Source organism: Topomyia yanbarensis, chromosome 1 (genome assembly GCF_030247195.1).
Source record: "Topomyia yanbarensis strain Yona2022 chromosome 1, ASM3024719v1, whole genome shotgun sequence".
In the NCBI taxonomy this organism is placed as follows: Eukaryota; Metazoa; Arthropoda; class Insecta; order Diptera; family Culicidae; genus Topomyia; species Topomyia yanbarensis.
The window spans coordinates 159,181,567-159,206,911 of record NC_080670.1 but is presented as its reverse complement, the minus strand read 5'-3'; the positions used below and the strand labels follow the sequence as shown (position 1 = coordinate 159,206,911).

General features: G+C 41.1%; 1 protein-coding gene across 11 annotated transcripts in view; it reads left to right on the top strand.

Moving 5' to 3' along the window:
• Nucleotides 1-25,345, top strand: part of LOC131679090 (protein sidekick) — a 245,334-nt gene that overhangs the window by 209,787 nt on the left and 10,202 nt on the right. For 2 of the 11 annotated variants that reach the window (XM_058959649.1, XM_058959700.1), the window contains 12 exons: nucleotides 6,998-7,174; nucleotides 7,258-8,133; nucleotides 8,277-8,564; nucleotides 19,365-19,484; nucleotides 19,596-19,751; nucleotides 19,837-19,963; nucleotides 20,027-20,328; nucleotides 20,376-20,570; nucleotides 20,694-20,720; nucleotides 20,911-24,132; nucleotides 24,190-24,468; nucleotides 24,788-24,808. In XM_058959649.1, coding sequence (XP_058815632.1) covers nucleotides 6,998-7,174; nucleotides 7,258-8,133; nucleotides 8,277-8,564; nucleotides 19,365-19,484; nucleotides 19,596-19,751; nucleotides 19,837-19,963; nucleotides 20,027-20,328; nucleotides 20,376-20,570; nucleotides 20,694-20,720; nucleotides 20,911-24,132; nucleotides 24,190-24,468; nucleotides 24,788-24,808 — 5,790 coding nt within the window. The remainder of the gene's footprint in view (nucleotides 1-6,997; nucleotides 7,175-7,257; nucleotides 8,134-8,276; nucleotides 8,565-19,364; nucleotides 19,485-19,595; nucleotides 19,752-19,836; nucleotides 19,964-20,026; nucleotides 20,329-20,375; nucleotides 20,571-20,693; nucleotides 20,721-20,910; nucleotides 24,133-24,189; nucleotides 24,469-24,787; nucleotides 24,809-25,345) is intronic. The other 9 variants (XM_058959657.1, XM_058959706.1, XM_058959680.1 and 6 more) reach the window with 9 other exon arrangements.

Below are 25,345 nucleotides of genomic sequence, written 5' to 3'. Positions count from 1 at the left end.
GTGGGTACCTCGAATTGGTGGTGCGATGGCATTTATTGCACAGTTTAAGCGAACCCTGCAAATTCCCATTGACCAAGCTGTTACCAAAACCGTCCTTCAAATATAACGGAATGTTACGTGTGCGATATGAAAATTGCATGACCATAGTAGTACGTCACTAGAAAAAAGGCAACCGGTGTTACATAGGCTTGAACCGACGTTCATTTACTCACTAAGTACGCTTCTTTACCAAATGGGCCATAACGACACACAGTGGCACGACGAGTGACAAAACCCCCAAAATCAATACCTTGTGATTTTCTTGCAAATATTTTTTTTAGACTGAATAAAATTATCTCACAATTTTACGTTAATTGGATTAAAAATGAATTTTAAACATGTCTTTGAAGCAAGTGATGTCGAGGATTTCAGTTCAATTCAATTCATATGAATTTTCCATACCTTCGAACCTCAAATGGCGACATCTCAAGAATTATACGGCCAATTGAAGTTTTTTGTTTTTTTGAATTCGTTGGAAAGAAAAATGATTGCTTTAAATTATATATGTAAGCTTTACGTGCAAAAATCGTTTACACTTGTTTTGCATCAAGAAAAAGCAATTGAGAATTTGAATGTCATGTCAGTAATTTATCTTTATATGCCTTACAATTTTTGAGATGGTGTACTATGGGTCACTTATCATGAATCTGACTTAAAATTTTGTGTGGTTTTAAAATATATAACAATTGTGGTTTTATGGTAATTTTGAAGTTCTTCCTTAAACTTATAATGCGTTTGTAGTGTGCTATAAAACTACAATTGCTACCTTGGTAGGCCTAATCTTGCACATTTTTGCGCTATAGTTTTTATATCTATGTTTTTGAAAATACTCCTATGGAGACGCCCTGTAGTTGATAACTCTTCTACAAACCGGTTGTCATATGGTTGAAAAATTAGTGATTTTTACTAGTTTTGTCAAGCATTTCTGCTATTACTACAGGGTACTATTGTTGACGTGTATATTAACCCTTCAACGACAAACGCTTTCAAATGGGGGTTTACATAAAAATAGACGAAAAATGAATAAGGGAATTTCAAAACTGATAGCTGTAATGGATGCAGTAACCCAAAATAAAACCGAATTTTCAGCTATATAAACCTTTTCTTATAATTTTGTCACAGCTTTGAGATACATGCATACATACATAAAGTTCGACAATTACAAATTAAATTAATATTGGGTTTGGATTATTTCGCTGACAGTCATTTTACGTAAGGTTGTTTCGCCGAAAGTCATTCTACCGAATGAGTCGTTCCACCGTCAATTTTTTTCTCGAATTTTCAATTTAATGATTGTGAAAAAATAATGCTAAAGGTGATTCGATATTTACATATGATCTCAAGTGGGGATCTGAAAGGATGAAATATGAAATAAATATTCAAGTTTGCAGAACAGTTGAAGGGTGGCTATTCAAAGTCGTATAACCGCCGTTTGCAATTTTTACAGGAGGACAGAAAAAAAATTTAATATTAAAAACAAAAAATCACAAGTGTTTGTTCATTATAAAGAAATATGACACTTACTACAGTTTGATACGATTTCGATTTAAATTGAGGTTAATATGCCCACTTGAAATTTGAACACGTATAATTCAAGGGGGTCTGGTAGTTCAAAGCCGTATATTAACCATTGGCGTCACGAAGTGGAAGTCGGAGCAATAAGCTACGCGAAGGTTTTAAATCATTTTTGGCAATTCAACAATCAAGATGCTACATTAAACGCTCACAGATATTTATTTATTTGTTTCGTGAATTCGTTGGTCGAGATTGTCGATAAAACAAATTTATCTTGGTATTACTTAGCCGATAAGATGAGATATGAGTGTGTATGAATTATTTCTGGACAAACCTTTTTAATTAGCAATTAAATACCAGTAAATACCACGGAAAAAGACTTAGGCCTTTGGGAATCACTTTCGCTGGAATTCGTTTTCCCAAAGCCGTCTCTTTGCCACTGATGCGGCGTTTTTTTATTTTTCGCGCCGCGATTAACCATGGTTTTCTCCGGAAATATAGAACCTACAAAATTGTTTTATGAAGCAAAATGTTTGTAAACTAATTCTAAAATATAATTGAACGCACGACTTAGCGATTTTCAACATTCAATTACTATTTTATATGTCAAAAACAAGACCGACCACATTTCTATCAAGGTGATCTTGACAGAAATGTGCTCTGTTCGTCAAATTGACGGCATCAGCTTAGAGAAAAAAAAAACGAATGTTTAAAAATGGCAGACTTTGAAAATTCAGTTAATATTGACAATGAAGCAAACGTATTTATTAAATTTAAAATTGTAAAAATGTTTAATTAAATAAATAAAATGAAGCCCAATGAAGGGAATGCCTCAATATTTTTGCAAATATTTAAAATATATACATGCATACATTTTAAGTTCAAAATCTACTCATTTGGCATCGTACATCTCTCCCCTATGTTAATGGGTTTGACGGTATTGTAAACATCATCAAGCATATTTGTGCATCAGTTTTAAAAAACCTCTGCCAGACAATTGCTTTAAGATGTACCACCCTAAACTATCGATCAACCATTAGCCTGTGCACGCTAGCGGGTCGGCGTTGACTGGCTTTTGCTGTGGGCCGTGTTTGCTAACATTGTTGTACAGCATAATGGTAGTGTTGGTAGACACGGCTCGCAGTGGGAGTCATTGTGTATCGATTTGTCGGTCGACTTCGTCATTGTACACAGGCAAATCAAAGAAATGTAAAAATTGAAGCCAACTAGTGTTAGTGTAGTAATAGTCGTAGTTTTTAGTACGCGTCCCATGGAGACATGACCTTAGTGATATGGGGCACCTCACTCTCTTCTAGCATGTGAGACATGCACTAAAAATCATCTATAAGATTCACGGTCCGCGCGCGATCATTCTAGAATACACGCGGATTTACGTATTATCGAAACGGCTATAAAATCGAATGTATGTACGCGAAGTTACATTGTACACACTAGCACACGCGACAAAAACGTTAACATACAAACGCTCGAGCCTTTCACGATTATCCACGTACTCCTACCTCCGCGATCTCGCAAACAGGATAACACCCCGGTGACTAGGTGAACGTTTTAGCCGGCCCTGTTCGCGTAATCATGAATCGGTTACGTCCGGAAGTCTATTATCGGCCCTAGCAGTCTAGGCCTTCAGTTGAAACAATCAGAAAAATGACGCGCATATCCACTAGATAACACGTTCCATGGCGACAAGTTTTGGAACTCTAGAAATATAGGAGAACTCACTCTCTTCTAGCATCTGATCCGTGCACTGAAAATTAAGTGTCAGATTCACGGTTAGCGCGATCATCCAACAACGAACGCGAGTATGCGAATGGACACGTGGTTATAAAATCGAATTTATACACGCGAATTTATATACACGTTAGCACACGCGACATGAAAACGCCCATGCAATTGAACATGGTAACTTATAAACGCCCCAGCTCTTCGCGATGATGCATACAGACGAACATGCCATCGCGATCATCCCGTATGAAGACTCTCGAAAATAAGAATATTAATTTCGGTGGCAAACAAATAATTAAATAATTTCAGCCAGGTTTTTTCGATTAAATTCTCCTACGTACGCTGTTAGTAAGCTGTTGTCTGAAGAGACAATCAAATATCTCGTTCCGAAATGAAGCAATATAAGCTCGAAATAAAATCTGCTGTTTCGCGAACAATCAATCATCGGCCTTCTTCCGGGTCACCAATGTAGTACATAAAGAGTTTGATTATGATGTCGGAACTACTCTTTTTTTTAATTGTAGACATTTTAACCACAGGTTAGTTTTTTGGGTTATAAAATCTATGCTGTTGTATACTAGCTCCTCGAAAAAAATATAGTGGGAGATGGAAAGGAGGGGTAAAATATTTTCGGAAAAAATACGCCATCAAAAATTGTTTTTGGTGATGCAGAGAGTCTATTTTGTCAATTTTGTCAATTTCCGTACAATAATGCAATATTTGAACACTATTATTCTAAATTCTTAATGCAAATATTTAAAACCAGGCTAGTGAGAATGAATCTCTAGCAGGCGCCTTCGGAGATTCACTCTCACTCAATTTTCAGTGCTTTGCCATGAAAATTTGAGGAAATGATGTTTTATTGTAGCATTATTATATGGAAATTAAATAAACTTTCTCTGTATCGTGCTAACATTTGTTTTTTATGTACCTTGTTACCGAATTATTAACACTTAAGGAGAAATAAACAATACTTCGCAAATTATTCAGAAGGACATATCAATAACTCTTATATTGTAGGATTTTTCCTTATTTTCGAGGGTATGAGCAAATTTATAAGCTAATGAAAAGCATTCGATTTTATAAAAGTTCCGTGGCGGTTATACCTTAATCTGTTTGATGTATTACGCATGAGATGGCAAACTGGCTCGTACTCAATGAGCTCGAACCGTCGCTATTGAACAAGTTCATCGTCTTTGATTATTTAAACGTCTAGCTGTAGTAACCTCTTGCGGTTCTACTGTGTAATAGTTCAATTTTGAGTAATTGGTAGTACAACATTGAATTTAATTGTGTAGACTTTTCTTTAATGTAAATTCCCACTCTTTTTGATCAAACTGGTAATACGTGCAGATTATATCCACTCCTATTCGGATTTTCGGTGAATCGAAAATTGAATCACTTTCCACAACATCATGTGTGAATACTGCCAATCACGAGGAGCGTGCTCCTTCTAAATCCTTAAAATGCGTAAAATTTTGCTAAAAATCAAAGAAAAAAACACAATTGCACAAGTGCTTTCTCGAACAATGTTTCGACTCATAATATAGAGTCTTGGAGTCTCAAAACTTATCGAGTGCAAGCAAGGTTGGAGAAAAGTCACTTTTCGATTGCGCTGAGGGATGATTTGTTAAAATATCTTTTCAATCTCTCCCAAATCATTCATCCCCAGTTTCAGTGGGTTTGGTTTAAGGTATGGTACTGTTGGTTCTCTCCGGATAACGAACAAAACTGTACCTGGCTGAAATAGAAATTGGAGTTTTGGAAATTGGTTGGTTTCCCAAAGTCACGGCGAATGCTTATAAATCTAAATCGGTTTAAGCCAAATTTGAGTGACTCTTCGGAGTTGTTTTCGTTTTGTTATCTTAATATCTACTCGTGGGTGTTCAGATGTCCTCTTATCGAGAAGTATCTTTTATTCCCTTGGGAGTGAAGAATACAACAGTATTGTCTATGTTCTCTGTGCCGTTATTTTCCTTATCCCTAACCTTACCACTTCCTCAATCATTTCCCGTCAGGGAAATGATGAAATGACAAATCATGGCAAGGCACAAATCTCCAATCAACATGGGGATCGCTATTTGAGCCAGTCGTACTGATTCTTGATATCCCTCAATCTTACCAAAAGCAAGGCTAAAAGTTATTAAAACGTTTCTTGTTGTTCGACAATGAATGAATAGAAATTTTTCGTTACACGCAGCTTGTTTCCCTACGCCTGGAAAAAGACTCCGATGGTTGTCTCGGGAGATTTTAACGTAGATGTTTAAAACATGGAAATAGGAAATTTGTTCATACTTATCCAATCATCGTCCGAGTAAGATACAATTGCCGTAGTTAGCAAGTTTTTACCCATTCGACTGTCGTTAAATATATGTTATGTAATATTTTTCAACGAAACAAACTCAAACATGTTCAATGTTTTTTTTTGCTAAATTCAAGTTTACCTTGTTTTTTGTTGTTTCACCGTAGCTCAATTTCAATATAAACCTTTGCCATTTTTTTGACATGTCTTGATTTTTACCTTTCCAAGAATCGATAAAAAATATTTGAAGCAACACGTTATTTTAAACAGTGTGCACGGTGGATACCGATGGTATGATAAAAATACAAAAAATAAAGCAAGGCCTGATCTGAAGCACGTTCGCCTATTCACATGAACCTTCTTATTACTCACTTCACCAGCCCAAAAAGCTCGCACGGCCTTGACAGTGGCAATTAAATACCACTTATGTTATCAATACATTCGCCCTCTGGTTAATAGCTATAAGTGTTTATATATTTAGATTTCTTTCCACTGCCCTCCATCTAGCCGCCCATACCTAAATTGTTCACCACTTAAAACACAGGAAGAGTGTAATTTCAACCGTCTTTTTCGTCGGTTTACATTATCTTATACATTCGCTTTCCCTGGAAAGATATGTACATGGATTTCAGCTCGGATGCTGCATACTTATTATCCGGAATGACACGCACATTGAAACTGCCCGTCTGATCGTTGGATTTCTTGCCGGTTAAAGATTTGTTACTATCGTATCGTACCTATATAGATACATTATATCTGAGGTCAATTTTTGCCTTCTGGATTCTGGGTGAAAATTCGTGTCGTCTAACGTACTCATGCAGTGCTGATAAATTTCGTTAGATATTCATAGCAAAGCTTTGCTGTGGGTTATGTCGCATCAGGCGTTGAAGAATAATGTTAAAAGATTCATCATTTATAAATTAGCTCGTAAATATATGCTCATCTTGATTTTTCGTGGGGAAACTTTGAGACATTAATCAACCCTTGCAGAAACTTGTATTATTATTATTCAACCTTTCTAATAAATATCAAAAAGGTTCACTACTCGATCAGAACGCAATATGGTCTGAACTTAAAATAGATACGAATACTATCATAGACATGCTCTTCAAATTGATACTCATACTGTAGATTGAATTTTGGAATAGTTACGATTCTAATAGTTTTAACTTTTAGAATCGTAACTTTTCCAAGTTTCAATCTACAGTCAAATATTGTTCAATACATATATTATGATGATATCCGTATTTGGAACGAAGTGGGACGTTTTCCCTTACATGCAAATTATTTTATACGAATGGCAGAAACAAAAATTGCATACCCATTTCCCGCTTGTAAAAGAACCAATCTGTTAATATTTTAACCATATTTAACCAATGTTCTTCTTTTTCACTGTAGGTTACCCACAACCCATGTACCGGTGGCTGAAGAACGGTGTACCAGTAGGAGATTTCGACAATAGTCAGTATCTAAAGATTCAAAGTACAACAAGGGACGACGCTGGATCGTACCAGTGCCTAGCGAAGAATGATGCGGGCACGATATTTAGTGAAAAAATTGATGTCGTTGTGGCATGTGAGTATTCAATTTTTAATCAACACATCCTCTATATATATTATTCCAAGACATATCAATTCTGTCTTTCTCTACTTCACCAGATATGAGCGTCTTCGAGGATCTCACCGAACAGGTCGTCTCGGTACAGTCGGGCTACCCGGCGGTACTGAACCTATCGCGGATAGAGTCCGTCCCCGAACCGTCGGTTACCTGGCAGACGGAGGAAGGTCCGCTGAACTACGACATCAAGTACGCAACGACGGCCGACAATCAGCTTATCATTCTCAGCGTCGACGAAAACGATATGAAGTCCTATCGAGCACGTGCCATCAATACGCAAATCGGCAAGGAGGAAATCAGTGCATTTATTCGGGTTAACATAACGGGTAGTTCATACGGAGAGGTTGCCCCGGAGATCATAGTGGAGCCGAAAAGTATAAAAGTGGTGCGCGGTGAACAGACTGTGCAGCTGGAGTGTATTGCCAACGCCAGGCCGTTGCATGAGTTGGAAACTATTTGGCTCAAGGATGGAATTCCCGTCGAAAATGCCGGGATTCAGTATGCCCATACGGATCCGTGGAACCGAACTCTTGCGTTGTTGTATGTGAATCTAACGCACACCGGTCAATACACGTGTCAAGTGCAAATGCGAACCGGTGGGCACCCAACAGTTTATTCGGTAGCTACAGTGACGGTGCAGGAACCTCCATCATTTTTCACACCTTTCCGAACGGAAACTTTAGGAGATTATGGCTCAAAAACGGTGCTTCCTTGCGATGTAATCGGCGAACCCACTCCTTACGTTACGTGGTTCAGAAACGCGGAAGGATTGGATTTGTCCACGGATCGGTACACGGTCTTGGAAGACCACTCACTGGTGATCAAAAAGCTCAGTATGGAGGATTCGGCAATGTTCCAGTGTCTTGCTAGCAACGAAGCAGGAGAAAAATCCAGTTATACCTGGTTGAAGGTCAAAAGTAAGTTATTAATCAAATTTGCTTTTGTTTAGCGATAAGTTGTTAGCTAATATTATCATTACTGAATGTTCATTTAACCATAAACCATTTTTGCATTGTGTAATTTCTACCGCGTTCAATCACGGAAATAACCCATTTATTAGATAACACCGACCACCCGACCGTGCTCGAGCACCTAATCCTATACAATCAGTTCATTCGTAACAAACGTCTGGCACAGCCCAGAATCATTCGTGTACGCAATTCTGCATCGGCAGCCAACTCCACAGCATCCACCATCAGCAGCCCTAGCGGAGGCGGCGGAGCCGGTAGCAATAGCTCCAGTCGTGGCCGCAAAAAGACAGCGGCTGGCTCCTCTCCCTCTATCTCGGTCGCAACAGCAACGTCTAGTATTACGGCACGTGCCGAGAATTTTAGCGCTGACATTAGACGTAAGATTTGTTATTGGTCTGTGTTGTAGACCCCGTTTCGGTATTCGATAGTAAAAGCTGCACCTTTAGAGTCACACAACATCCCCATGCCTGAGTTTCACCCGCAAGTACATATAGTAATAGATAGAAGTTTTTGCACCCATGGATCATTTCTCAAAGAATCGTTCTTCTGTAAGATTTTACATGGACCGACATCACTTGTAAAAGAAATGCAATAAAACGCACCATTCACCGCCCGCTCAAACCGTACCTAGCTTTGTGTTACATTAGCATGCGATTTACTAATAATAACCCATTGTTTTCCCCTGTTTCGTTTCGTTGTGGTTTGTCGGTTTCGATTGTTCCAAATCTGCCCCAAAGTACATAATAGTTGTGTGTTTGTAACAGTCATCAATTCAATCGTAGTTGCTACATAATCATCATCAAGAACACTCGATTAGAGCAAGGTCGATGGACTTCTAATTGCAGGAAACAGGGTAATTCAAATTAAATGAAGTTTTCGTTTCGTTTCTACTGAAACTGGACAGTTCATAATTACCCTTGTATATACGTGATTTTTTTTTCAGAGGATTCCGTGTACCTTAATCAAAATATTTCGAATTGTGGAGATAATGTTAGTAACATAATCATAAGGGTGAAGCTGGCTATTCGATGGCATATCGTTGCTATTGTGCTATCTTATGACAAACGTTATTTTGGGGTAAACTGAGTTAGATATGCCACATTACTTGTCTAAAAAATCTCTACAAAGTGGCGTTTTTCGGCATTTTGACATTTTGCGTGGTCACTGAGATATAGCGAGAAACGAGCTGGGAAATTCTTAATTTTTTGCTTCAAAGGACTGTGTCTGGGGATTGGCTCAAATTATCTTAAAGTATAAGATGTCTTTATATGTAAAACTATCTGAAAAACAATGCAATAATCATTTTCAAAACAAAAATGCACAAATTATGAGAAAAAAAGCAATTTAAGTTTTAAAATGGAAATATAGTATATTTGGCAACACTGTAACCTTTCTTTTTTCTAGATTACCTGACTCATTTCCTTCAAAATGCATCTCACCGATTGTTTATGGACCAAATGAAACCAAAGCACAGTGTTTTAAAACGTCGTTTTCGTGCTCAAAATTAATAGCGTCTAAACCGTTAATTTTAGAAGTATAGTGTGTTCGGAGAAGTTGTTGTTCTTATGATTGCGCATCCACAGGAGTATTCCGTTTAGTGATTAATTCACCTATAAGTGATATACGAAATTTATTTTCCGAACTAATGAAGATAGAGACTATGTGTCTTCGGCAAAGTTGTAGCAAATGTTATTACAAAAGAAATTGCTAAAGGCACCATATATCTAGCTTTAATAGTTTACGAGTTATGGAACATATTATAGGAAGACCCCTTAAAATTAGTTTTTTCTGGATAACTTTTTTAGAAATTCTCCTATCTCCTTGGAATCTTCCACAAAGTTGTATGGAGTATCGAAACACATATTTTTGCCGAACATAGTTACTTCCTATCTGTTGAATTTAAAAAGATATTCCAAATTTTACGATATTTTTGGGGTGACTTCCTCCTTAAATAACTCGTTAAGGAGCAAACAACCACATAACATACTAAAAGTGCAAGCTTTTATCTTTTATATAGTCGCACGATTGTTAGTCGACGCGATTCTCCCCGAGAGTTATGTTCAAAACAATATCCCATCGCAGTGGTATAAAATGAAATATTCAAGCGCGCTGTTTATCGCAGCTTCATTCTTTCATGGTAAATTGCATAAAACATATTCATCGATGTCCAAAAAAAGGAAAAGAGAACTTTGACCACAATCAAGATTAAAGTACTAAACGTAGTATATCGTGCGTTCGAAAAGTGGGTCAAGTGAAATTTAGACAATCAGTGGATACTGGTAAGCTTGAAAAAATTATGGAAATCCCACCAGAAGGTGTGTTAATGTCTTTCGTGACATTTATAATGGAGCTTGATAAACGTCACCTGTTCACAATGTGCATCCTGTCATGACTGAAGCTCGGGTAAAAAAAAGTATAAAACGATTTTTAGAAGACGCTAAAGCTCTTCTAGCGGAAGAAGCTTGAAAGGTTTGAAGATGACGGAGAAAACGTTTATTAAAAATAAATTTATTTATCTTATTTATAATCAAAATATCGACATTATTAAACACATCCAAATCTACACTTCAATTTTTGAAAGGCAAACCATATGCATTCCATGTTATAGGCAAGAGTGTTCTATGCAATTTACCATGAAAACACGAAGCTGTTTGTCGCAGTGAGCTTGAATATTTCTATTTATACCACTGCGATGGCATATTGTATTGAACATAACACTCGGGGAGAATCGCGTCGACTAATAATCGGGCCACTATATGAAAGTAAAAAACTAGTACTTTCAGTATGTTATGATGTTGGTTGCTCCTTTTTGCTCCTTAATGAGTTGTTTAAGGTGGAAGTTACCCCAAAAATATCGTAAAATTTGGAATATCCTTTTAAATTCAACAGATAGGATGTAACGATGTTCAGCAAAAATATGTTTTTTGATACCCCAAACAACTTTGTAGAAGATTCCAAAAACATAGAAGAAAGTCTAAAAAAGTTATCATGAAAAAACTAATTTTAAGTGGTCTTCCATATAATATGTTCCATAACTTGTAAACTATTAAAGCTAGATATATGGTGTCTTCAGCAATTTCTTTTGTAGTAACATTTGCTACAACTTTGCTGAAGACACAAAGTCTCTATTATAATTAGTTCGGAAAATAAATTTCGTAAGTCACTTATAGGTGAATTAATCACTGAACGGTATTCTTCTGTGAATGCGCAATCATAGGAACAACAACTCCTCCGAACAAACTATACTTCTAAAGTCAACGGTTTAGACGCTATTAATTTTGAGCCCGAAAACGACGTTTTAAAACACTGTGCAAAGATATGAATAAAAGTTAATAATTGATGATTTTATTCTATGGAAAATTTTCCATGCACGATTATGACACGCCATACAAATTTTGTCATCCAAGCACACCTATGACACGTGTGAGCGCGACTTTTGTTTACATTTATAGTAAAAACTCGCAACATAGTCAACTGATCTTCGTAATATTTGAAAGATTAAAACAGAATTGTTGATACCAGTTTCAAGATATTCAATCTCAAACTTTAAAAATCGTTTTTCTCGAAATGTGCAAAACAGCACAACAGCGACGATATGTTAATTAGGGACCATTAATAAATTACGTAACGCGTTTAGGGGGGAGGGGGTACGAGACGTTGTGACATGTTGTGACATATGGGGGAGGGGGAGTAAGCTTTTTTTTATTTCAATTATAGAGGTTTTAACCTTAAGGTCATTCACCTCTTCGGGTTAGAAAAATCTCTTAGGAAAAATTTCTAACCCTATGTGCGGGGTCGGGACTCGAACCCAGGTGCGCTGCGTACAAGGCAATCGATTTACCAATACGCTACGCCCACTCCCGGGAGTAAGCTAGATCGTTACGTAACATGTTTTTACTGAACAAAAATTTTTTTTCGAGGAATTTGTTACGTAATAAGGGAGGGGAGGGGGATAGAGAAATTTGTGATAATTTGTTACATGGGAGGAGGGGGAGTCAATTTTGGGCAATTTTCGCGTTACGTTATTTATGAATGGTCCCTTACTTTGTGGCAATCTATCAAATGGCGGCAGTGGCGTAGTAAGAAAATTTTTCGGGGGGGATATGAATTTTTTTTGTATATATATGAAAAAATGTTCAAAAACATTCTGAGCAGGAACAAAATGTTCAAAACTAACAACTCAGGGAACGGATTTGGGTAGTCAAGGTAGTAAAGCTGTTGGTATAGAATTAATGCTCTTCCCCTACGAGGACAATCTGGGCGGCAAACTTCAGACTGTCTAATTTACTGAGCCCTTCAGTTCCCTTGTGCCATTCAGTACCACTTCCTCGTTGAGCTTCCGACTGGTTCGCGAACTACTCGGTCTAGTCCCCGACGATAGATCTAGCCTACTCCGACGAAAAGTTCCCCGGCGAGAGAAGTTCGAAAGCAAGCCAACGAGCCAGGTGCTGCGAGCAGTTCGGCGATTCCGGTAGAGTAGGGCATCCGGTTTGCTGGAGCCCCGGCGCGGCTGGTGGTGTATCGTCGCGATCTACGCGGTCTCGTTCCCGGCGATGAATCTGACTACGCTGACGGAGAGGTCCCAGACGAAAGAAGTTCTCCCGATACCGATTCTTATTTGGTTTCAGTACTACAACTTCTTGAGCCCTTTGGCTCCGTGGCCGGTGCCATTTAGCACCCCAACTCCTTTAAGCCCTTTAGTTCTCTTCTTGGGCCATTTAGCACTACTTCCTTGATGATTCATTTAGATCCTCAACTTGTTCGCGAACAACTCGGTCTATTCTCCGACGATGGACCTGACCTACTCCGACAGAGAATTCCTCGGCGCGAGAAGTTCTCCCGAGATCGAGCTAATCAGCTAGGTGCCAAGGTCAGTTCGGCGATTCTGGTGAAGCAGGGTGTCCGGTGCATTCGTGCGCCGATGACCCGTGACTAGTGGTGCCTCGTCGCTGTCTACTCAGTCTAGTCCCCAGCGGTGAATCTAGCTTACGCTACCGGAGAGTTCCCTGGCGAAAAAAGGTCTCCCAATATCGATTCTTCTTTGGTTTTCGCTATTTTCTATCGGAACAACCGGTGGGGTGCCGTGGCCGGTCTGACGAATCCGCATGGAGCGTGACGTCCGGTTCGCTGGCGTTTCGACGACTCATACTCGCTACTCTGTTGCAGTCTACTCGACTAGTCCTCGGAGGTTCGATGTCCATTCCGTTGTAAGACGGTCATGATCTACATCAGCGGTTCTCAACCTTTTTCGTACCAATGACTCCTTAGATATCACACTGGGTTGCTGCGGACCCCCATAGTTAAACATCAATTTTGTATGCTATCAATATGTTATTTTCAATTTGTTAGGAAACATGACTTGAAATTTCAATATGCACTCAGAAAATATATTTTTCTTCGCGGACTCCCAGCAATGACTTCGTGGCCCACTAGGGGTCTGCGGACCCCTGGTTGAGAATCACTGATCTACATCATATCTCTGTTTACTGCGTTCCACGTCTTTACGTTGCTTGTCATTCTGTAGGCTACATTATCCGGGTTGATGATGGTGAGGACCGTTTTAAGTAGCTCCCTGCACATCACTCCAAACCTCGGACATTCAAAGACTCTCCTCGGACATTCAAAGACTTCAAACCTCGGACATTCAAAGACGCTCCGGTGTCTCCTCGACGATCTCACACTCCAAGCACAGTGTTGACGTTGCGTACCCACACCGATGAAGATACTCCTTAAGCAGCCGTGGCTCGGTAGGAGCTGTGTCAGGTGGAAGGTCATCTCTCCGTGCTTTCTATTGACCCACGCCGATAGGTTTGGATGAGCCGGTAGGTCCACTTTCCTTTCTCCGTATTGTCCCATTCCTGCTGCCACGTCACCATCTAATCGATTCTCATCATCTTCCTCACGTTTCTGGCGTTTCATTGTTTGTAGCACTTGATATCCTCCGTCAGGGTAATGCAGATGGGGATCATCTCGGCGACAAAGCATACTGCCTCCGGTACGCAATCGCAACTCGTACGACCAGCAATCGAAGCATCCTGTTCAACTTTTCGCGGTTTCATTGTCTCCGTCACCGAGACCTCCATTTCTTCAAGTGTCTCACCGTTAGTGACACATCGTCCACGAAACCAATGATTTTCACTTTCCTGGGAAGCCGCAGTGTTAAGACCCATCGTACATCCCATTCCAAAGTGTTGGACAGAGAATGGAGCCCTGAGGAACGCCCGCTGTGACTCGCATTGCATATTGCCCGTTTGTTCGTCTGGTACAGCAGTGCTCTACTCTGGTAGTAGCTCTTCAGGATCTGGCTCATTCTTTTATGTCACGCTGCAGCATTGGTCTATTCGAGGCTGGATGGCCCGGTGACTTCCCTGACTTTAGCAGCAACATCAGTTTCTGCACCTTCCTCATTTCGGGGATTACCATCATCTAAAGACTTCAGCAGTAGCATCCTGAATATGTCCGGATATGCCAGGATCGCAGCTTTCAGCGCCACGGTTGGTATTTCATCCGGACAGGGGGTTTTCTCTGATTTTAGTCACATTGACGCTTCTTTGAGCTCGTCGTTAGTCACTTACCACTCGGCTGTGTTACCTCCTTCTTCTTCGCCGTACGGTGTCGGTGACCAGGTAGTTGAATCGTGATTCGGGAAGAGACCCTCAACGATTATCTTTAGCTTACCCGGGTATATTTTAGCTGGTGTCGACGGACCCTCGTCTTCGTCATGACGACTCAGTACGCGTCCCCCAGGGATTGGCGTTTATTTCTTAGCACAGCTACTTATGGCAATTGGCTTGCTAAGCTTGATCTCCCGTTTTAAAGAGTCCCTACCTTCTCGAAACGTCGCTTGCGCTCCTCTCTCACTCTCCGTTCTTACGATCTGAGCATGTCTTCTGGATCTAAGACAAGAAGCGTGTACGCCGTCTACTGCATGGCCCTAGTTTTCGTGACATTGTATCGTCACAAGCCGTCACAATCCTTCTTGTTAGATCAGCCGCATCAACATACTTGATTACGTTGTTCGCCGAAGTAACTAGGTTTTCGTTAAAGTCTTTCGTCTTCCATTTTAGCTTGCGGTCCGTCCTTCTTCATGCTGCAGCAGGGTTCCATTGGCTGATGCGGTAGCGAATCGCCTGGTGGTCTCTATGGGGATACTTCTCTCACACTTTCCAGTCCATGTTCGCCGTCAGTCAAGGACTACAGAATGTGGCGAAATTTCTCTCGGTACCGATATCCGTTTCGTGAACCAATAAGCTCCCAGCTCCTCGCTTCGCCGCGATCTACTTGTTATAGTCCTCGGCGGTTGAGCTAGCCTCCACACCGTGCCGTCAGGTAGGTGTCGAGTCTGCAGCCAATTTTCACTACAAGGAAATATTTTCACAAGATAACTTTAGCAAATGAAACTTTGAGATTTTATTTAAAATTTTAGGCATATTTTTGTTTAACATATTGAATTTTTGCAAAATTCTCCAAAATATTTCGGGGGGGGGGGGGGGGGCGGTGGTTTCGTCCGGAACCCACCCCCCCCCCCCCCCCCCGCTACTGCGCAACTGAATGGCGGGAAGCGAATTTTCAGCCACACATATCGTAACTGATATAGGTTTATTCAAAAGATTCTTGATAAATGCATCGTCCTTGCGAAACAGAGGAATCCTTTAAAATGCTCTTTTACAAACCAATAATCTAGGTGGAATGAAATTTAGTACAAATGAACTGAAATAGAAACAATAATAGGGTGATTATATATTTGATCTTTTTGATTATTTAGGGAGGGTTAATTACTCGGCCTACAAACACTGGAATGTGTGTAAATTAGTGTCAAACTCTATGCTTTGTTCCCAAGAAACCGTATAATAACCTGAAATTTGCTGATATATTCATGAATGAACCAACACATTGAACAAAGGTGGCAGGCGCTTAAAAGGGTGTTATAGAGAGTGAAAATATACTCAGCATACAGACAAATAATTAAAATTAATATCAATGCTGCACATGCACACAACAGTTAATTTTTAAGATTTTGGATTTGTAGCCCGGATCTGTTATGTTCTTTTTTGCGTATCAGCAATGCACAGAACAAATTTATTGTTAAAATTTTAAATAAAATATTAATAGTTTTTTAAAACAGTTATATATTCCCAACATTCTTACTGAACTTCCAGAGCTGCTTCGTTTTTCGAGCGGCTCGCTAGACCTGCACCAACCCACCGATAACACTGGGGGATCAAGAAAAGAAGTTTTGGCTATGTGTTTATTTTAGGGCGATGCTAGCGCGTTTTGTCAGGGCTTCTTTACAGCCTGTGGTATTTAGGCCTAGAGACGTGGTGAAACTACAACGTCTATCAAACTTATAGTCAATCATAAATAGGTTGCTATCGCGACTAAGCATTATCCACAACCTGTGACCATTAGGGCATTGCAAAAAACAATTATTTTTGAATTCTCAAAGATACCCCCTTCATATTGTGCCAACTGTCAAAGATGCCAAATTTCACATCATTTGGACAACTTTGGGGCCCCGCCCATGTTTGCCTGATGTTTTTGTCATTGGCACTTTGGAAAATATATAAATTGCTATAATTTTTGAAGCAGCACTCGGAAAATTACAGTTTTTTAGAGTGAATAATCTTAGTAGTCAACTTGAAGAATACGTAGTTTGTTATACTGATGGTTCTTTGTTGGAGGGCCGATTCGGTGCTGGCGTCTATTGTCGTGAAATGAGATTATACCAATCTCATTCGCTCGGTCGATAGTGTATCGTATTCCAAGTACAAATTTTCGCGATTCTGTGTAGCGTACAAGCGGCACTTCAACAGGGTATTTGCGGTAAAAGAATCTATTTTTGCTGTGACAGTCAGGCATCCATGAAAGCACTTAGTTCGCCAGATTCGAGATGTCGAACTCAACCCAAAGAACTTATCATTTCAAATACTATTTACCTCTATGGGTACCTGGTCATTCCGGTATTACTGAAAATTAATGGGCGGACGAATTGACTGGAGCTGCGACTGATTTCGTTGGAACAGAACTAGTTCTTCCACTGTCGATAAGTTGGATAGAGCACAAGATTCGCTCTTGGGCTGCATCCGAACATGCAAACCATTGGCGTAGCTTGCAAACTTGCGTTCAAACAAAAACTTTTCTGCCGGATGTGACTCCAAAAATGTCAAATAGTTTGCTGCATTTTTTCAAGCACAATTGCCGTATTTTAAGGCACTAACTGGACATTGCCAACACAATTATCACATGGCTACTATTCGGCGTGCTGAGTATTATTGGTGTGATCTTTGTGAATCCGATTACGGAACTTCATATCATTTGATATAACCGGGCTATCGCGACTGAAGTATAATTTCGAATGTCGGTTAATATATAGTTTTATTGAACAGACATTCAGCACGTCTCATAAAGAACCCTGGAGTAATTGAATTTTCATTATTTTTTTTATTTTCTGGCGTACCGCTAACATCTCATACTTACCGACACCTTACCACTGAGCCATGATAAGATGGCGGGGTTTCCGCTTCACATATTTGTGTCAATAAAAATAAAGACAATGTAACAAATACTTTGATAAAATTCACAGATTTTGCCTACCTTCTGCCATTTTGTGCAACGTGTTCTATCTTTCACGATCTACCTAAATCAAAGCGCTAAAAAAATGAAAACACCGCCAACTAGCCCTGGTCTCCCCTATATTTCCCAGTTAACAACAGGGCGACTGAACATGTTAACTTATACGAAGTGTCTAGTAAACTATCTACCAGTTTGTTAGTTGAATTAAATCCAATTTTGTTGTTAATTTCAATAATTAGAAATGTAATGGAGATTTAAAAACAATATGAGTGTGTTTGTAAGGACTATCCCTGCATATGAAAATATGAGATAATTTTTCCGAATTAAAGATTGAAAGTTGGTGTGCTTTATGCTTTCTTGGGTAGTACTGAGAACTCAAGTTGCATGTTTTGTGTTTCTTGAACTACCAAGTGTAGCTAAAGAAGGTTCTTCGTAGAGGTCTTCAGATCTTGTATCACTAGAAGACAAAAGATGAAAGGAATATTTTTGAGCAAGTACTTCTTTTAAGCATTTTTGCATAAGCACGTTCTTTTAACGCTCAAAAAGGCGATCTAAAATCGTGACTTCACGAAGCATCGCCCATAAGAGCCAGCGAAATTGAAATCCTCTTTTTATTTACAAGTAGACATTCAAGAATTGAAACCTATCGGGCCTCTGCATCCCCTTGTTTTTTGAGGGTCAGAGATCGCTTAATTGTATTCCCCGCGCTGTTTTTATACTGAGTATGTCAAGAGATCGTGTGGAATATTGTCACAAAAGAGAACCATTTCAGCATCTTTCGTGCAGTTCTCTTTTATTTACAAACTTATCGCACGTACAAGAAGGCATATAGGCGGACAAAGTCTGTTATTATAGATTTGGCTAGGCAGAGTCATTTGAAAAGAATCTGATGAGCAATAAGTCTTTATGCTGTCTACGAACGATATCGAAGGCAATTACTCGCATTCCGGTATCTTAATTGAATGAAACGAGTAAACCTGGAATGGTTATACTCGATCCGGTGGCCACACCGTTAATCTCCACGTCTCGTGAAGGTACATGTACGCGGAGCTGTGACGCGAAGTGCTGACTGAATGATGAGGTCATTTTTATGCAGCTACACGAGGAAAGTGGAGGTCTTACGATAGGTTGAGAAAGGTATTTTAGGATTTGAAACAATCCATCCTATCATGTATGGTATTCACAGCTACATGAAGTATTGTGTGGATTTGTCTGAGTTCAGTCAAAGGCGGAAGGATAACGTTTGTCACGACGACCTTCACCAGCGAAATGAAACTACTGGCTTGTTTGATGAAATTCGATTTGAAATAAAATATATACGAAAGTAGCAACACGATAGTGAGTCACAATAGATCGAGCTCGAAGGGAATTGTTTATTGTTCGATTGCAATCATACCAATGGTGTCACTGTTTCCGAAGTTCCGCCCACTACAAGTATCGTTATACGATCCAAACAAAACGGTCCTATAAACACTATTCATAGAATATATTCATAGCATGAAAATCATCAACACTAACAGCACCAATTATCCACAAGCTAGTAATCAGTTTAGCCCTAGAATCACTACCTGCCACAAACTACAAAATCAACTTGTTTTCCGCAGCTGCTATCCCCATCATGGAACTACCGCCCACCAACCAGACGGTCTTGGACGGAAAAGACGCCACAATGCACTGTCGAGCAGTAGGTGCGCCCAACCCTAACATCACCTGGGTATTCAATGGTAAGTAACTCCTCCCGAGCGAGATGCGCTTCATACGCTTTTTGGAACCCCCTTTAACTAACATGGTTTTCGATCCGTCCATCTCACAACCTTTCCTCCTCTGCGCACCAGAATCTCAAGGCATCGAACTATCCGGTCGAGTTCAGATTCTCGACACGGGCGATTTGCTAATATCGAACGTGCGGGAATCGGACACTGGATTGTACACCTGTATTCGTGCCAACGAGGCCGGAATCGTTACCGGCGAAGCGTTCCTAGGTGTTATGGGTAAGTAGTTTTTTGTGTGAAACCTTACCTTTACTCTAATCCTGTTATGTGAGACGCTTTCTGACATGGATCTTGTTGTTCTCAGTGAGGACCCAGATCGTTCAACCACCGGCGGATACTACCGTACTGCTCGGTCACACCGCCGCGCTCCAGTGTAAGGTTTCGTCGGATCCGACCGTTCCATTCAACGTCGATTGGTACCGAGAGCCACAGTACGTTCCCCGTGTTAGCTTTTCTCTGTCTTCATCCCAACCAAGAATGCTTTCTTCCCCTAGACGGCAGCCCATCAAGAATAGCCAGCGTGTCGCAGTGAAAGCTGACGGAACGCTAGAGATCGTTGAGGTGCGCCCTTCGGATGTTGGGCAGTATTCGTGCATTGTGACTTCACCGGGGGGAAACGAAACACGCTCGGCACGACTAAGTGTAGTCGAGCTTCCGTTCGCACCGACGAATGTAAAAGCTGTGCGCTTGAATACGGCAACCCATCGGGCGATCAATGTTTCGTGGACTCCTGGATTTGATGGGAACAGCGCTGTGCTAAAGTTTATTATTCAAAGGCGCGAGGTCCCCGAACTAGGTATGTAGCAATACGGGGGGACAGAGTACACAAATAGTTATGCTTAGAAATTTCAGGACCATTACCGGATCCACTACTGAATTGGGTCACCGAACTAAGTAACGTTTCAGCCGGATCCCGGTGGGTTCTGTTGACCAATTTGAAAGCGGCTACGGCATACCAGTTTCGCGTGAGTGCAGTGAATCGGGTCGGTGAAGGTTCACCCTCGGATCCGAGCAACGTGATAAAGCTACCCCAGGAAGGTAATTAACCATTTATGGCCCAACGTCGTTTGGGCTGGTAGACTTACGATCGCTAGTTTGTTAACTTCGTGATTTAATTTACCCTTTCTTATCTTGACGCGCGTTGAATGTTGAACGTATCAGATGAACTGAGGAGGAGAGTTCCTTCTCGTAAGTTAAGCATGTTGTTTGAACGAGTGTATTCGCTTAGATTTCAGTTCTTGTTGCTTACGCATACTCGAGAGCCGTTTGGACTCGTGAAAAATGTTAAATTAAGTTACACAGTTTAAAAAAGATCACTTTTCACGAGTTTAAGTAGTATTGAATCGCAATCTGACTAAGATCTTTCTTTTTTCTCAAGCTCCCTCTGGACCACCGGTAGGCTTCGTTGGATCGGCTCGCTCCTCTTCGGAAATCATCACGCAGTGGCAACCACCGCTAGAAGAGCATCGGAACGGTCAAATCCTTGGCTATATTATTCGCTACCGTCTCTTCGGATACAATGCTAGTCCGTGGAACTATCGAAACATCACCAACGAAGCTCAACGAAACTACCTCATTCAAGAACTGATCACGTGGAAGGACTATATCGTACAAATCGCTGCATATAACAACATGGGCGTCGGTGTCTACACCGAAGGAGCTAAGATCAAAACGAAAGAGGGAGTACCGGAGGCACCACCGACAAACGTTCGCGTGAAACCATTGCACTCCACTGCAATTCGAATCTGGTGGAAGCCTCCAAATCCCCAGCAGATCAATGGGATAAATCAGGGATATAAAATTCAGGCTTGGAGGTACGAAATAATCGATGGGGAAGAACATGAGACGGAAGCTAAAATGATAACCGTTCCACCCAGCCTCTTGGATCCATTGGCCGAGCAAGACACGGTCATGATGGGATTAGATAAATTCACCACATATAATGTAACGGTTCTATGCTTCACCGATCCTGGAGATGGTGAACGGAGTTTTCCAATCGAGGTTAAAACCAAAGAAGACGTCCCGGATGAGGTAAGCTCTCTCCAGTTTGACGACGTATCCGATCGAGAGGTGAAAGTTATGTGGACACCACCGAAACAGATCAACGGTATTCTGACCGGTTACCAGGTCAAGTATCAGATCAAAGACAAACCTGCCACCCTGAAAGTGTTTAATACTAGTGCCGATACAACCAACCTCAAAGTCGTTGATCTTGTTGCAACCACACACTACTGGTTTGAAGTAACTGCATGGACCGCCGTTGGTGCCGGCCTTCCAAGGGCAGCTACAATTCAGTCCGGTGTTGAACCTGTGCTGCCCCACCCACCCTATCAGTTAGCGCTATCTAACATAGAAGCATTCTCTGTGGTTATCCAATTTACTCCTGGTTTTGACGGGAATTCGTCTATCACCAAGTGGACCGTCGAAGGACAAACTGCTCGCAATCTAACCTGGTTTATCATCTACGAAGTACACGATCCTGATGCATCCACTCTGACAGTTACCGGTTTGACTCCTTTCACGCCCTACCGATTAAGAATAATCGCATGGAACGTGGTTGGGCCGTCAGAACCTTCCGAACCGACCAAAGATTTTCAAACTATTCAGGCACGCCCAATGCATTCACCGTTCAACGTTACCGTTCGAGCTATGAGTGCCACCGAGTTACGAGTTCGCTGGATTCCTCTACAGCAGACCGAATGGTTCGGAAATCCTCGGGGATACAATATCACCTACAGGAACGTCAACGAAAAGGCTCAAATATCAGCATTCAGCGTAATCATAGAGGATCCTACGGCAAACTCGCATGTGCTAGACAGTTTGGAAGAGTGGTCTGTTTACGAAATATTCATGAGCTCGGTCAACGAGGTAGGACAGTCCAATGAAAGTCCTCATGCCTTCGAACGGACTCGGGAGGCGGTCCCTTCATTCGGTCCACTCGGGGTGGAGGCCAACGCCACCTCATCGACAACGATCGTAGTCAAATGGGCTGAAGTTCCGAAAGAACATCGGAATGGGCAGATCGAAGGCTACAAAGTATTCTACGGATCAGTTGGTAGAACGCAAATTCTCCATAAAACAATAGCCAATAATTCAACCTTCACGACAACATTGACTGAACTGAAAAAGTATGTGCAGTATGACATTCAAGTTCTTGCTTACACTCGACTAGGAGATGGAATGTTAAGTACGCCTCCCGTTAGAGTACAAACTTTCGAGGATACTCCAGGAGCACCATCGAATGTATCGTTTCCGGATGTATCGTTTAGCATGGCACGAATCATCTGGGACGATCCTGACGAACCGAACGGTGAGATATTGGCGTATAAGGTGACGTATCTGTTGAATGGATCGGGGAGTTTGAATTACAGTCGAGAGTTTCGTCCCATCGATAGAACTTTCCGTTTTACTCAGTTGCTTGCCGAACGGTATTATCTCTTCAGTGTGACTGCCCAGACCCGACTTGGGTGGGGTAAAACAGCAGCCGTACTCGTTTATACCACTAACAACCGAGAAATTCCGCAAGCTCCTTCATCTCCTCAAATATCAAGATCTCAAGTACAAGCTCAGCAGATCACTTTCAGTTGGACACCGGGACGGGACGGGTTTGCACCGCTTCGATATTATACTGTTCAATTGCGGGAAAATGAAGGACCTTGGACGGTGATCCCTGAACGGGTTGACCCAGGCGTCACGTCCTACACGGCACTTGGACTGAAACCACACACCCTATACCAATTCCGTATTCGAGCAACGAATGACATGGGTCCTTCGGATTTCAGTAAGGAAAGCATAGAAGTTCGTACACTACCAGCAGCTCCATCGGAAGGTATCACCAATCTCAAGGTGGTTCCTATTACAACAACAAGTGTTCGCGTTCAGTGGACTTATCTAAGGAAAAGTTTGTGGAATGGAGATGCAAGTACTGGAGGATATCGTATACTCTACCAACCGATCTCTGATTTCCCGTCAACGCTACAAAGTATCCCGAAGCTGGACGTTATGGGAGTAGAACAAGAGACAGCTATTTTAAAGGATTTAACACAGGATCGCAATTACGAAATCATTGTACAACCATTTAACTCACAGGGAGTTGGACCTCCAACCCCACCGGTAGCAGTTTACGTTGGTGAAGCCGTACCCACCGGGGAGCCACGAGGTATCGAAGGAGCCCCGGTTTCATCAACCGAAGTTCGTCTGCGTTGGAAAGCTCCGCAGCAGAGTATGCAAAACGGGGAGCTGCTGGGATATAAAATCTTCTACTTGGTAACGGACTCGCCGCAGGAACTGGAAGAAGGTCGAAAACACGAGGAAGAAATAGAAGTCGTTCCCGCCTCGTACACCTCGCATAGTTTGGTCTTCCTGGATAAGTATACTGAGTATCGGATTCAGATTCTGGCATTTAACCCAGCTGGGGATGGGCCACGGTCAACTCCGATAACAGTGAAGACTCTGCAGGGACTTCCCGGTCCGCCCAGTAGTCTTTCATTTCTAGATATCACAATGAATAGTTTGAAGGTCGGGTGGAACCCTCCGAAAAAGCGAAACGGGGAAATTTTAGGTTACATTGTGACCTATGAAACCACCGAGGATAATGAAAGTAAGTATTTTTGTTGAAGGTAGAACAACAAACATTTTATTTCATTCATAATTTCAGAGTTTAGCAAACAAGTCAAGCAAAAGGTATCTGGAACAAGTTTGCTCGTACAAAATCTGGAGGAAGAAGTAACGTACACCTTCACGGTTCGCGCGCAAACAATCGATTACGGTCCTGCACTCAGCGGTAACGTGACTACAGGTCCACAGGAAGGTTCCCCCGTATCACCACGTGACCTTTTGCTGTCCAAAACGCAATCCAGCGTTGACATGTCTTGGGTTAATGGTCCGTCCGGCAAAGGTCCCATTCTCGGCTACTATATCGAAACGAAAAAACGAGGTGAGTGAATGCTTACGTTTTTCTCACATTGTTGTATAGAGCAGGTGTTAGGGAAAAAGCATTGCATGCTGGTGAAGCCTGTAGTATACAGTTGGTTTTATTGTAGCAGACACACAGGGGTAGCGAAAGCAAGCGGAAATAGTATTATAACTCACGTTTTTTTATTTCTCTCCCTCTCCCTATATCTATCGCGCCCTTCCGTGTCGGCTATTGATTCGTTACCCGTCCTCGTACTTCCCGGGTAACCGTAATTGTTACGACGGGGGCGGACGTTTGTTTATTTTATCCCTTCAAAAAATACATGCCTAATTGAACGTAGATATGGAACACTATTATAATTGTAAGTATACCTCCTGGAAAAGATCAAACAGTAAACAAGCTCAGTGTTTTTTATGTTCGGCTTCGTTTGTACTGTTGCTCACCGTGTCTATTTTCATTGTTGCCCGTTGATATGTTCAACCTGCATGTGTCACACTGACTACAGTTTGTTGGCACTGTCTTACTACCAGAACGTGTGATTAACGATATCGGGCGTTGCATCTCAATTTAACATTGCAGCTCAAGCTCATGCTATTTTATTTGCATGTAGTACTTTTTTGTATAACCTAAAAATAACCATACGGTCGACACATTTATTATATGAGACAGCTTTCTAATGGATTTGTGTTGCATGCTTCGAATAATGTTAGCGTTTGTTGTGCTGCATAAGGAAAAAAATAGTTCCATGAAATATTGTCATTCTTTGAAAGTCAAATTTGGGTTATTCTTTGCGGTTACTAACCGGGGTAGCATGTCTTCTGAATTCAATCAGTAATGCTTATGAATATGATGTGGTACATTTCACTAATTTCATCAGATTTAAATCATCAGGTTCAAA